Source organism: Mesoplodon densirostris, chromosome 3 (genome assembly GCF_025265405.1).
Source record: "Mesoplodon densirostris isolate mMesDen1 chromosome 3, mMesDen1 primary haplotype, whole genome shotgun sequence".
NCBI lineage: Eukaryota > Metazoa > Chordata > Mammalia > Artiodactyla > Ziphiidae > Mesoplodon > Mesoplodon densirostris.
The window spans coordinates 9947927-9962026 of record NC_082663.1 but is presented as its reverse complement, the minus strand read 5'-3'; the positions used below and the strand labels follow the sequence as shown (position 1 = coordinate 9962026).

Sequence of the window (14100 nt, the reverse complement as noted above, 5' to 3'; positions counted from 1 at the left end):
AGAGAGATGCTGAAAGATTTGGAGCCCAGCGTTAAAATCTAGAAAAGGGAGGCTTTTTTAGTCTTTTCATTTACAATTGCTCTGCTTCCTCTGGAAATGCTTTTTCTTTTAAAGCCTGAAATCCCAAGCATATTTATTCCGACTTCATATTTTCCCCTCCTTTTAACTTATCCACAAAGAAGAACCAACGGGAAAATGGCAACAGAATAAACTCCACGAAGTATGCTTATTTCTTACGTTCTCCAGATAAGTAGGCAACTTGGCCAATTTCAGAGGTAGAAACTGTATCCAATGAAATGCCCGTGCGAGTGGGGGGCGAGGGGCGGGGGAGGAAAGGCTGGACGCCTGAATTTCTCGTTAAAACTAACAGATCGGGATTGCCTGCAAGTAGATCCCGATGGCCCCGCTGGCCGGCCTTTTCAAAGCGTTCGGGGACTATTGCGATGTCTCTGCTTTTCCAGAAACCTCTGAGATTTGTGAGCAGCATACGTGTCCCACTTGTCAGACGGGATCCCCATCCCCTGGTCAGCCGCCCTTTGCTCTCCGGTTTTTGTTTGTTTGTTTTTCCTTTCGGTCAGACAGGAGCCGCTCCCGAGCGGCCGGAGGGGCGCGTGCGTCTCCATCCCCCGCGCGGTTCTGCTTCTCGGGGGCCCCGGCGCGCCCGCGCCGCCCGGGGTCGCCGGGGCCGGGCGGCGCGCGCGGGGGGTTCCCTCTGCTTGCCGCTGGCTAAGAGCGCGTGTTCTCTGCTCTCCCGCGCACAGGGCACCACGAGCCGCGCGGGGCACCTGGCGGGGCCCGAGCCCGCGCCGCCGCCGCCGCCGCCGCCGCCGCTGCGGGAGCCGTTCGCGCCCAGCCTGGGCAGCGCCTTCCACCTGCCCGACGCGCCGCCCGCCGCCGCCGCCGCCGCCGCCGCGCTCTACTACTCGAGCTCCACGCTGCCCGCGCCCCCGCGCGGGGGCTCCCCGCTGGCCGCGCCCCAGGGCGGCTCGCCCACCAAGCTGCAGCGCGGAGGCTCGGCCCCCGAGGGCGCCTCCTACGCCGCGCCGCGCGGCTCCTCGCCCAAGCAGTCGCCCAGCCGCCTGGCCAAGTCCTACAGCACCAGCTCGCCCATCAACATCGTCGTGTCCTCGGCCGGCCTGTCCCCGATCCGCGTGACCTCGCCCCCCACCGTGCAGTCCACCCTCTCCTCCTCGCCCATCCACCAGCTGAGCTCCACCATCGGCACGTACGCCACCCTGTCGCCCACCAAGCGTCTGGTCCACGCGTCTGAGCCGTACGGCAAGCACACGCAGGAGCTGTATGCCACGGCCACCCTCCAGAGGCCGGGCAGCCTGGCAGGTAAAGGGCTCGCCGCCCGCCTCCCGCGGCTCGGCCCCGGGGGCGCCTGGGCGCGTGCTGGGGCCCCGGGCAGGAGGCAGGCAGGCAGGCGGCTGGGCTGGAGCCGACTCAGGCTGGGCGTGTCCGTGGGCAGGTGTTGAGCATCCGCTGAAGGAAAGGAAGGCCAGGGTGTCCCTAGGTAGGCTGTGGTAGCATCTAAACTCAAAGCTATCGGTTGCTTCTGTTTGGAAGTAATGCAGTCTCTCAAACTCTTAGCGTTCTCTCACTCTCTCTGTCTCTCTGTGTGTGTGTCTCTCTCCCTTTCCCTCTGTCCCCCTCTCCCCTTCTCCCTCTCCCTCTCTCTCCCTCCCACCCCCTGCCAATCTGAAGACGAAGATATCCATCCTTAAAGTCGAGTTTAATAAAGAATCACATAGACCTGTTGATCGTATCCAGAAAAAGAGTGCAGAGAATAAAAATAACAGTTTCTCTGATCACCCAGGTAGTTATCTACATTCAGTTGTAGAAAAAAGTAAGGAGTTTTCCCAAAGCAGACATTCACCTTACAAAGATTTCAATAGTAGTGAAAAAGTAACCCATGATTAATTGCCTTGAATTTTTACTACTTTGTGATGGCTTGAATTTATTATATTTTGGCTAAGTTTAGTCACTGGGAAAAGGAAAGGACGCTCCCATACCTGTCATTGAAATTACATAGATACCAGCAATGGGGAAAAAGTAACCAGCGATGAAGTCGCTTGAGTTTGTTGCCTGCTTATTAAAGGAACGGGGGAGCTGGGCTGGACTGGGGTTTGGGGATGAAGCCTGCTTTTCTCTGCCAGTTCAGAGGAGGTGACATTTCTGTGGTTGTTATGCCCATCAAAGATCAGGCTGAACGGGCGATTGTCTGCTGGTAGCACCATATGTTCAGCTAAAACGAGACACTATGATTGAACGACTAAAGTTTTGTCTCCTAAAACATCTGACAACTAACCCGGATTTATTGTCTATTTTTTTTTTTCCTCTTTTGAAAGTACTTGGTAATTGTGTCACTCTAGTAGCATGCTGCAGTCATATGTTTCCCTTCTTGACATAAATGGATGACTGTGAAGCTAAATAAGATTAAAAAAAAGGAACTTGGAAGCATGCGAGAGGCATGTCCAAGTAATTGCTGGTGTGGACTGGCCTGGCGTAGCAGGACGCGGGCTGCGATTCCGCTGCCCCCCAAATCTGCTAAGAATGCTTATTCTCTCACTCACTCCTTCTCTCTCTGTAATAGAATTTTGGAAGTGACACTCACTGATGCCAACCTAGTGCCAGTATCCAAATACCTATTATGTAGGGACTCAGGAGTGGCCATCTAGTTGGAAGACAGGACTAGGGACCTGTATGGAATCTTCTTTTATCTAAGATTGGAAACTTTGTTTTAGAAGTGTGTAAAATAAGTTACTAGATCGTGGCAAGGAGTGGGGACCTGGGGGAGCTTGTGGGAGACTCAAGCCCCAGGACCCCCTTCCCAGCCACCAGAGAGAGGAGGCAGCTCAGCACCAGAGAGGCCCAGGTGACTTGCTAAAGGCCATATCATCCCCTGCACAGACCTGGGGAAAGAAACCAGAAGTCTTAGCTTGCAGCTATTTATCCCAGTGATCATACTTGCTAAACTTGGGCATGTTCCACTCTATCACTTTAGTAAAAATAGGGAGTGTGGGTCTGGTGGCGGGGGGATGTGAATCGGGGGGGAGAGCCTGACAGCTCCTTATGTCACTGAATGTAGGAAGAGGCTTTAAAAGTAAATGTGTCATGAAGATCGCTTATACTCTAATATCTGGAGTGAATGTTTCTGAGGATATGATGTGCACGCGCGCGCGCGTGCGTGTGTGTGTGTGTATGTGTGTGTGTGTGTGTTTGTGGGTAGGAAGGCTTTGGCCAGAATTAAGAGAACTTCAGTTGTTCAACACAATCCCATGCGCCTTCACTTCCCTCTTCATTTCCATCCATTCCTCAAATTCTCTGACGCGATTTCATTTTTGCTCCCTGGTGGGAAAAAAATTCATTGTGCCATTGAAGATTCTTGATTTATGAGCTACAACGAGCACTTTTCATGTTTGAATTACTTTGTTTCAAATGCATACTTTTAAATATTCATTTAAAGGTTTTTTTCATGCAAATCACTGCTGGTGGGTTTTTGAGTTCCAAATTATTCTATAACTCTGCATAAATACTTGGGTTGCATAAGATCCTTGGCCCTATTTAGCATTTAGCAAACTATGGCCCAGGAAAGGTGTGGGGACGGATTCTAACCTTTGTGAGAGATCAGGAATCTTGGAGCTTTTAGCCTCCATACCTAAATCTGTATGCTTGGTACCATTCCAGGCATCGTAAAGTTTGGAGCCACCTGGTTTGCTCGCTGAAAGCACAAAGTCAAGACTGAAAAAGAGCTTTTGCGTTTTCAGGATTGTGATTTTGGAGATTTGTCACTGATAGCTAGGAAGTGTGAAAACAGGGTAGACAGTGACTTTCACCGCTGGATGCATTCATTCCTTTAATTATTTATTAAGCACCTCTTAGGTACTGGCACTGATTTCGACCCTAGGGATACAGAATTGATCAATTTCAACCAAAATCCCTGGCCTCATTCCAGCTGGAGAAAACAGAAAAGTCACAGGAATTTTTAGCAGAGTGGCCAGGGAAAGCTCCACTTAGATGGTAACTTTTGAGTCAATTATGAAAGCAGTGAGCGTGCTGGCCATGTTAATATCCAGTGGAATGGTGTTCTGACCAGAAGGAACAGCAGTTTCAAAGGCTGGTAAATGGAGGTGTGTCTGATGTGATTGCAGAAGAGCAAGAAGACCAGTGAGGGCGCATCAGAGAGAAAGAGGGCAAAGAAATGACACAAGGTCAGCAAAGTGACTAACAGCGTGGGGCTGGAAGGCCTCATATCGTCAGTCTTGATGAAGATTTCAGGATGCTGGCTGTACCCCTCCCCGGGAGCTGTTGAGGATTTGTGCAGAGGAGTGACACAATGTGGCTTAGTCTATGACAGAATACACTGTAGGGGATCAAGGGCAAGAGCAAGAGTACATGTTGGGAGGTAATTACGGTAATGTAAGCAAGAGGCAATGATGGCTTGGGCCAGCATGGTAGCATTGGAGGTTATGAAAAGTAGTGTAATCCCATATATGTATATATGGTAGAGCTGACCAGATTGTCTCATGGACTAGGTGATGACAGTAAGTGAAAGAGGACTCAAGGATGCCACCGACTCAACAACCAGTAGAATGGAGTCACCATTGACTGAGATGAGGCAGGATACAGAGGGATCTGGTTGGTTTGGGGGCAGTGCTGGTATATATTAAGGTCATGGATTTGGACATGTGATATCTGTCTAACAAAAGGAACATGTGAAGTAGACTGTTGGATACACAAGTTGGAGTTCAGGGGAGAAGCCCAGGCTGGAGATAAAAATTAGGGAGTCCTCAACAAGTAGATGGTACTTGAAACCATGAGTTTTAGAAGATACTACATAGGAAGTAAGTTTAGAGGGAAGAGGTCCAAGGACTGAGCCCAGATGCCTCCCACAAACATAGAGGTCTAGGAGCTGAGCGGGAACCCAAACAAAAGATAAGCCAGAAGTGTAGGTCAGTGTCAATTCTTAGGAGCCAATAGAATAGCATGTCTCATGTAGTTTCTAACAAAAACTTAATGAGGTAGGTGTGATTCTTACCCCCATTCTGCAGATTTGAAAACTGAGGCTTATTATCAATTATAAGTCCCTTGCCCAAAGTTATTGATACTTTGGCTGGAAATGACAGGGATGCGATGTGAACCTAGATCACTTTGAATCCAGCATCTCTATACTCTTCAGTACACATGATACATGGATAGAGGTAGTGTATTTTGTGTTATTGAAAAAAAAACACCAAAGATGTAGAAATACAGTATAAGTTTTCAGCTTCTTTAAATGACCAGTGATCTTCTAGAAGCAAAAATATCTCAAAAATTTGTCAACATCCTGTTGAATATGACTAGCAGCACCAATTTTTGTTCAATTTCATAAAGCAGATAACATAATCCTTTCATTTTCCGGTTTAGAGCAAAATTAATCCTGTTAAAAATAGAAATCTGAGTTGTAAATATGTATTAAAGTTAAGTAAAACATCAGAAGCTTATTTTTAGGTAAAAATGAAATGGATTAAATGAAGATTCTTAGCCAACGATTGTAATCAAAGCTGACCTAATATGGAGAGGAATTTGGTCCAGGCGTGTCTGTCTTGTAACCCTGCCAAAGGGACATCAAACTCAATGTTTAGAGGGGATCACACACTATAAATCCCACATTCCACATATTTGGAGATCTGATTCATTCCCTGATTTGTTAATACTTTCAGGTGCACCTGTTATAAAAAAGAAAAAGAAAAAAAAAGCCTAATCCTAGATAAAATCTTTGCAATCTGCACTGTCAGGTTCTCAGAGGAAACCTGAAGTCTCCTCAGGTAATGAGCGAGTTTGTTTATCCCACAGCACTTGGGATGTGGTCGGAATGCAATGTGATACCTGGCTGCCTCAGCCCCTTTAAATTGCATTTCCTGAAGGCGATCTCTCCCTGCCTGTGAACAAATGCTTGAACAACTCTTGTGAACCTTCTGGCTCACCCTCAAGTAAAAAAAGAAAATAAAAAATCCCAGTTTAGATTTACTAATTAGAATGTGATCAGCCTGTGATATCAGTCAACACTTTCATCTTCTTTCCAAGGTGGTTACAGCCGGCTGTCTAGAACTTCCAGGGGTTCTTTGGAACTGGACCTCACTGGGGACCCTTCCCCAACTGCAGAAGCTCCGGTGCTTTCCCTGCTGGACACGCCTCTCAGGCCCTTCCCCCTCCTCAGAAGCTCATGCTCTCAGAGCCCTGGCCCTGCCCAGGCATCTCCTTCTGGCTCAGAAAGTAAAATAGATCTCTCTCTTGCACTGTGCACTCAGTCATCCTGCACCCCAATGCACTTGGGGAGTATGGGCCAATTCCCACTCATTGACTGTCTCCAGCTTCCACCAATAAAGTGATTATTCAGCCAGCCATTTACCCTCTACAACTTTGGGATCCCATTTCACAGCAGGGAACCCACATCTGAGTGGAATCCCGCTCTCTCCAGGCTTTCTCTCCAGAGAGAGCAGGTACTAAAATCCCTTCAGCAAACCTCCTCTGTACTTGCTGACCCCTGTCTAACAGCCTCCATGTGCCTGGGGGCCCGGGACTCCCAGACATTCCTTTTAAAGTCACTCTGTGCAGCATCTGATTGCAACTTACATAGTATCTGATTGCTGTCCAATTGCTGTCCATCCAGGTCAGACAGCAGCAGGCAGCATGTCATTTTAATATCCCGTTTCTGTGAGTTAATAGCTGGATCTGGAACTAAGTGTTTGGGATGCTAGGGACCTTAAAGGCTTTCCTGATGCCTTTCTTTTTTGTTTATTCACAGAAATTAATATCTTCCCTTCTCTCCCTACCACATGGCGACCTTGCTAGTTAAAATGGGGTAAACAGGTCTTTTTTGTTCTTTTGTAAGAGAGTGGCATCTTTATGTAGACTTCTGTGCTAGCCTTTCCAAAGTTATTGATACTTACATGATTTTGATCATGCTTTAATTTAACGGGGAACATGTAAATTTAAAAAATGACAGTGTGTCTTGGACAGCAGTTAAGCTAACATGACTCTCTCTGCTCATTTGCCTCCCCCAGTCTCAGACCCTCTGAAAAATAGAGTACAGAATTACAACGGGGAATGCAGTCACAAAAGAGACAAGAACACAGAGACCAGCGGGTGGGTGTCACCAACAAGCAAGCCATTGAAAATGTTCTAGGAAGCAGAGTAGATAGGAGTGATAAGCAATGAAAATGTAGAAGTTTCTCTCAAGAATCTGCTATGTCAGCATGGTGGAGGTGGACTAGCTGTCTCGTGTGAATGTTTGGCCAGGTTCAACCTTCAGAGTTCGGCTGGAGGGCTGAAGAGAAGTGAGACTCAAGGTGGAGGGGTTCATTGAAAACCAGAGCTTGAGACAGTGGCTCCCTCCTCCCATTGCATCCCCTCCCTCCTACCAAGATGGCGACCCTGTGGCCAGTGTTTACTCCAGGGAGACCAGGTGTGATCTCTTAAAAAAACTAAACAAACTGCCTGAGAAAGTGTGACTTCACTTATGGCTATTAGTGGCCTAGATAAAGTTCATTGCATACAGGCTTGTGGGGTGATGGGCTGGCAGGGGGCTGAGAGCTGCCACCCACATTCTCATTCTGCAGGAAGGCTGCCAGCCCATATGCCCACCCTCCTCATCATAAATTCTAATACAGGGATGCACAGTGGAAAACATTTCTGTTGATGTCATAGCAGAAGATGCTGCCTCTGGGTTTCTCCTTCTCAAATGTGAGAAATTAGCAAGGATTACTGAGGAATTTGGGTGAATTAGTGGCATTGAAAAAAAAACCAGAAAAATGAACTGCCTCTCAGAAGAAACAGAGATGATTTACAGAAAAGGGGGAGATTAAAAGAAACAAGATAAAACTTTAGATTCAGTACTGAGAAAGATTTAAGAAGATCTTGTATTTATTAAGTAAGAACTGTGTTGATATGTGAAAGGATCAAAGAACAAGAAAATCTCTTTAGGCTGTAAAATATATAACTACCCACATTAAAAATTTGATAGAATGAGTGGGAAATAGTCAAGGAAATCACTGGGAAGGGAGAACATAAAGGGAAAGAGACAGAAAATGAGAATAATGCAGCAAGAGCCATGAAGGACAATTCTGGGAGATTTGACTATTACTACAGCCCCAGAAAGAAAATGGAGAGAAGCAAATTATCGATGAAGTAATGCAGAACAATTCCTCAGAGCTGGCGGACCTGTGTCTTCATAGGAAATACCCTACGCTTGGAATAGAAAATATTTCATCTTCTACATCATGAAATTTCACAGCACCGACATAAAATAGACCCTGAAACCTAGGGAGAGGAATAAAACAGATGCCACCTGACTTGCTGTAGTGATACGGGAGGAAAAAGAACACTCAGGTGTTGCTCTCAAAGTTCTGAGGGAAAATAAGTTTCAACCTAAAATCTATACACGGCCAACTTATCCATCATCTATAAAAAGAGTACCAAATATTTTCAGACTTGCAAGTACTCATGAAATCTCTCTCTTAGGCACCCTTTCCTAGAAAGTTACCACAATTGGAGGATGTATTCTAGCTAAATAAGGGCATAAAACAAGAGGAAAACATGGTACCCAGGGAAACAATGTCTACTGACCAGAAAGACGATGAAGAGAAATCCCTGGGGAGTGGAAAGGTGAGACTCAACACATGAATATTGACAATCAGGAATGGAATGTTGGGTAAATTCCAAAGGAGTCTGAGGCATTTTAATATTGATGACAGAGCAAGTAGAAGCATGAGTAAGAGTAGTGAATTTACTTGCAGCTGTAGAAGAAATCATTGCATTCTGTTGAGTTACACAAATACAGGATGCAGTGACTAACAGCATGGATTGAGGGGCTAGACAGACATGGGTGCATATCTTGGATCCATTACCAGCTCCATGATCTTGGGTAGTTGGGTTTGGTTCAACAAGTCTTTACTGAGCACCTGTTTGTGCCAGCCACTCTTCTAGGTGCTGGACACACACCTGTGAACAACAGAGGCCAAAGCCCCTGTCCTCTTAGAGGTAATGGTCTGATGCTGATAGGATATTAGATGGTGAGAAGAGCCAGGTGGAGAAAGACTAAGAGAATTAGAGATGTTCTAGGGCAGGGTGGCCAAGTTCTCCACGATAAGGTGTCCACTGAGCAAACACCTGAAGCCAGGAGCCATTGCAGATGGACCTGTGGAAGGATGTACCAGGGAGAGGGAATAGCCAGTGCGAGGGTCCTGAGGTGAAATCATGCTTAGCCTGTTTGGGGAACAAAATGGGGCTTCTCTGAGATTGTTTGCATATCCTATTGTGGGGATAACAATACTGCAGCAATTATACAGAGTCATTACAAAGATCATATGAGATTGAGATCATGCCTATCAGTTGTTTATTAGCATGACTGCACGTTAAAAGGGCCCAATAAATAACTATTGTTACTATGGAGAATCATGATATCAGCCCGGCTCTACTGGGCATTCACAAATACATACAATGAAAGTCATGACTCCGGGGGTCTCCCTTGACTGGAAGGGAGTAGGAGTGACATCAGTTCAGAAGTATCTTGTGATACCAAGAGCTGTGAAAAAGGACCAAAGGCTGGGGGCATCCGTGGAGGGAGAGGCACATCCAGGTAGGAGGATCAGGAACAGGCTCTTGAAGAAGGCAGCATTCGAGGGGGAGTTTAACGCAGTGCAACTGGACAGGTTCAGTCAAGTAGGAGAAGGAGGTATAGCTAGGGAGGGACGGGCTACATATCAGTTATGGGTAAGTTTCCAGTGGTGCCCTGAGTCCATGCAGGTTTAAGGTAGAGCTTAGGGCAGGCACCGGGGATGTACGTGAGGTCAAAGCCACACGTGGTCTGAGGTCTGCTCTCCTGAGCTTGGCTCTAAGGAGGTCTGACCACATTCAGGAAGCATGGGGGAGCTAGGGATGTTTTTTTTCTGAATAGAGACTTTTATCCCACTTTTTTTTTTAAATAAGGGTCCATGAGATATTTTTGAAAGAATAATTTCACCAGAACACCTTGTAAGCTTCTTTTCACTTGGGATTAGGATCCCAGGAATATGGGAATGACTATTTGAGGTGATGGACATGGAGGCAAGGTGAGGGTGTGAGGGGTTTGAAGAGGAACGGATTAAAATAAGGACCTGATGCTGCGAGGTGAGGCCAAAAATGGATGGATGGATGGATGGATGGATGGGTGGGTGGATGGATGGTTGGATGGATGATGGATAGATAGATAGATAGATAGATAAGGACCCGATGCTGTGCGGTGAGGCCAAAAATGGATGGATGGATGGATGGATAGATTGATAGATAGAAAGAAAGAGAGAGAGAGAGAGAGAGAGAGAGAGAGAGAGAGAGATAAAAATAAGGACCTACTGTAGAGCACAGGGAACTCTTCTTAATACTCTGTAATGACCTATATGGGAAAAGAATCTAAAAAAGAGTGGATATATGTATATGTATAACTGATTCACTTTGCTGTACACCTGAAACTAACACAACATTGTAAATCAACTCTACTCCAATAAAACTTTAAAGAAAAACAAAAAAACAAACAAAAAAAAAAGGGACAAGTTCTCCAGCCCCAGAAATGAGCCAACTCTCAAGACAATCCCCTTTTCCCTCATTGAGAAACAGGCCAGGTAATGTTCAGCCAGATGTTTCTCTGGTCCTGAAGTCTAGAAACCCGTCCTATTTCTTCAGAGCTGCAGATCACATGGACAGCTGGTAGAAATAGGAGTCTGCTGGCAAAATGCTTTTAGGTATAATGTCGAATCAGAGAAGGAAGTGATAGGATGGGAAGAAAGAGACACGCAGACACACGCAGTCCTGCCTTGGTTGGTCACCTGGACTGTGGCTTTCTAAGGGGTCGCCAGCACCCAACAATGAGAAAGCCTAGCTTGTATCTGACCCCATGATGTGAGTTTCTTCCACTCTTCAGACTCCGTGCCTCTGAACTTAGGGCCAATGGGACATCGATGGTAAAATATGCCTTGGTTCCTCGGCAGTGCTTACACATTTTAGGTCACTGGTGTGGGTTAATTTGGGCAAACGGGTGTCTGTGGTAGCCACTCACTTTAAGTATCAATGATCCTAGTTAACCAATATCTCTGCCTTAATAAGTGTGAGGCTTCTTTTAAACTTTTTTTTCTCTTTATCTAAGCAAGAGGGATTATGGAAAGACCAATAGTTTTAGTAGCTGTGAAAATAACCTTCGATAATTAATAACTCAAAATCTCTCAAAATGGAGTTCATTTGCAACCAAGCCTGCATCCAAATCCCTCCCACCACAATATTTAACCAATGTGCATTTTATACTTTTTTAAAATTTATTTTATTGAAATATAGTTGATTTACAATGTTGTGTCAATTGCATTTTGTAATTTTAAAAAATTTGTCATATATTTAGTCCATGTTATACATAATATATATGTTATGTATAATACATATTTCTGCTTATTATCTGTATTCTAAATGTATGGCAAAAATCACTCTGCACACACCCAGGTGTATGTATATATACATACCCATATATGTGTGTGTATATATGTACGTGGGGGGGTAGTTTTATATATGGATAAGACTTTGCAGTTGCCATGGGATAACTAAAGTGAAATACCTACAATGTCTACAGGCTAATCTCAAGCAGATCTATTGATCGATATATGTATTTTTTGTGCTGTGTATTACAAAAGCACTGACTTTGCTACAAAGGAGAAAGTATCCTGAATTTTCCTGCAATCAGAACAGGCAGAGCATTTAAATACGTGGGTTTATGGGCTCCCTGAGGGCAGCTGAGCCTTCTGCGTATTTCAGAACTCCTCACCCTGTCTCATCTAGTAGATATTCAACAAATGTCTTCAACTAACTATTACAAAGCTAGCTAGTTGGTGAAAGTGTTACAGCCCATTGATAATTGGAAATCATCCTTAGTACAAAGTGAAGCATGAACACAAAGAGATACCAGGTTCTCCCCAAAGTGAGTGAAATATGAAAAAATTACCAACAGCTAACAGAAGACCTTGGCTCAATGGGTATTAAAAATCTGAAGGGTAAAATGCCTGTCCTCTCACCTCTGAGTTTCCCAGTGCTTTGGAAAGTGGCTTCCTATATCTTTAGGTATCACAGTATTAACAGACGCCCAGACAGCAGTCCGTGGAATGTCATAGGCTCACCTGGAGAGCTAGCAGCTGCCTGTGTGTAACTCCAGAGACAAAAGCGATCATAAAACAGACTGCTTATTCTGTGGTGTCTGTATATGCTAAGGACGTGCCCAGGAACCTGCAGGTAGAGACTTGGCAACAAAGGAACCAAAGAAAACCATTAATGGTCTTGACCCAGTGGACTTGAGCAGCACTTCAAATTTCTATTTGCTTGTAAATATCTTCACACATACTTGATAGCATTGATTTTTCCTGTTTGGCTTCCTGGATGGTGACTGGGTCCACGGGTGGCATGCTATTAAAGAGGGGGAGCCTGTCCTGATCTGGAATGATACTTGCCTGCATTCCTTGGTGTTTCTGGCTTCAACCCTAGCTCTCCTTGAATGGACTAGCAACATGTGAAAGGGGTCAAAACCTCCCCTAGGAGATAAGTGCACACATATGTGCATGCGTGCATGCACACGTGTATTCATTTAGGTCATAAGCTCAGCTGGTTAGAATCAGATCATGCCACAGTCCCTTCTGTGGCTGAGTCAGTAGCTGATTGTGGTTGACACTGCCACAAGCAGACCCTTCACGTTGACAGTGTTCTAGCATATGTAGCATTTGTTCAGTGCTGGAAGAATCAATACAAATTTCTGTACTAGGAAAAGCACCGGTAACATCACTGCTGTACCATAGCAATTGGTGGTTAGTAGTAACTTCTTTGGATAACATAACAGACCAAAAAAAAATGGGTGGGAGAATTAATAGGCCTCATCAATCATGCATTTATTAGGGAGTTAATGTTTTAATATAACTTGTATTCAAATAGTAATTATTCATGTGTAATTCAGTGACTAACTGGATTCTAAAACACACACATACACATATTAAAGCTTTTACCGGAAAAGAATCAAGGAAGAATTTTAGTCCTTGGAACTGTTTATTACACAGCATAATTCCTCTCCTCTCAAACTCTTTTTTTGTATGCCAAGTATTATGTTGAGTAAAGTAATAAAACTTTAATAAAAGTGTTGATATACAGAAATTATAAAATGTAAATATAGAGAATGACTAATCTTTGAAACAGCTTATTTGCCATTTTTCCCCAAAAAATTATGTTGAGAGTTAATGGTGTCTTTCGCTTCTGGAATTATCACTAACGCCGTTCCGTGGGTATTGGTGAAACATAGAAAGCAGTAGAAAAATGATACAGGGAGAATACATTTGAAGTTTGCATTTTATCAGCTAAATATCAAATTTTTGAAAAGGAATGTATACATCTACCTATGGTATATCTAGTACAATCTGAGTAAAAGGCCTCTGTTTAAGATGCTGAGATGCAGAACATCTTAGTTCAGATATTTTTCAAAATATTTATAGCAATTTATGAAGGAAATTGCATACCTTAGCTTACTTTTGCCTGATACAACCCTTCTCCTTATCCATACATTGAGAATTTCCTCTGTGCCCTTTGATGGGCAGAAACCACATGCACAAAAATGAAAACTGAGCTTTAGTCCCCACAGCAGTTAGTTCTTTGGAAAGCAGAATGAAGATTTCCCATCCCTCCCAGCCAAAGTCTGTCTTTGCATCTTGATATAACAAAAAAGATGGGTCAGGAGCACCTTGTCCTGGATTCTTTTCTTGGAAAGATTCTTAATTGTCCCTAGCGATTGGGTCTGGGAGCCAGACTGCAGAGGTACTGTTGGAACATTGCACTGATGGGGTATTGAGAAGCATCTGTGGAGAGATAAAATGACACTCGTTGAGTTTTATCCACCTTGTTGATGAAGAAGAGTATCTTTGTGGATGTGAGACTATCTCCAGGGCTCCAGAAGGATGCCAAAGTTGGAGGCGTCTAGCAACCAAGGTATACACCCATAGCTAAATCAGTAAGTCCTGGCTTCTCAAAGGGTGAGCTGTGGACCAGCAACACCCAAATTGCCCAAGACCT

General features: G+C 44.7%; 1 protein-coding gene across 3 annotated transcripts in view; it reads left to right on the top strand.

The window, feature by feature from the left end:
- CTNND2 (catenin delta 2) overlaps positions 1-14100 on the top strand; it is a 968406-nt gene that overhangs the window by 542624 nt on the left and 411682 nt on the right. Inside the window, exon 7 of one of the 3 annotated variants that reach the window (XM_060091588.1) lies at positions 762-1338. The exons of the other annotated variants lie outside the window; for them this stretch is intronic. Within the exon in view, the coding sequence (XP_059947571.1) occupies positions 762-1338 (577 nt within the window). The remainder of the gene's footprint in view (positions 1-761; positions 1339-14100) is intronic. 3 annotated transcript variants of the gene reach the window in all.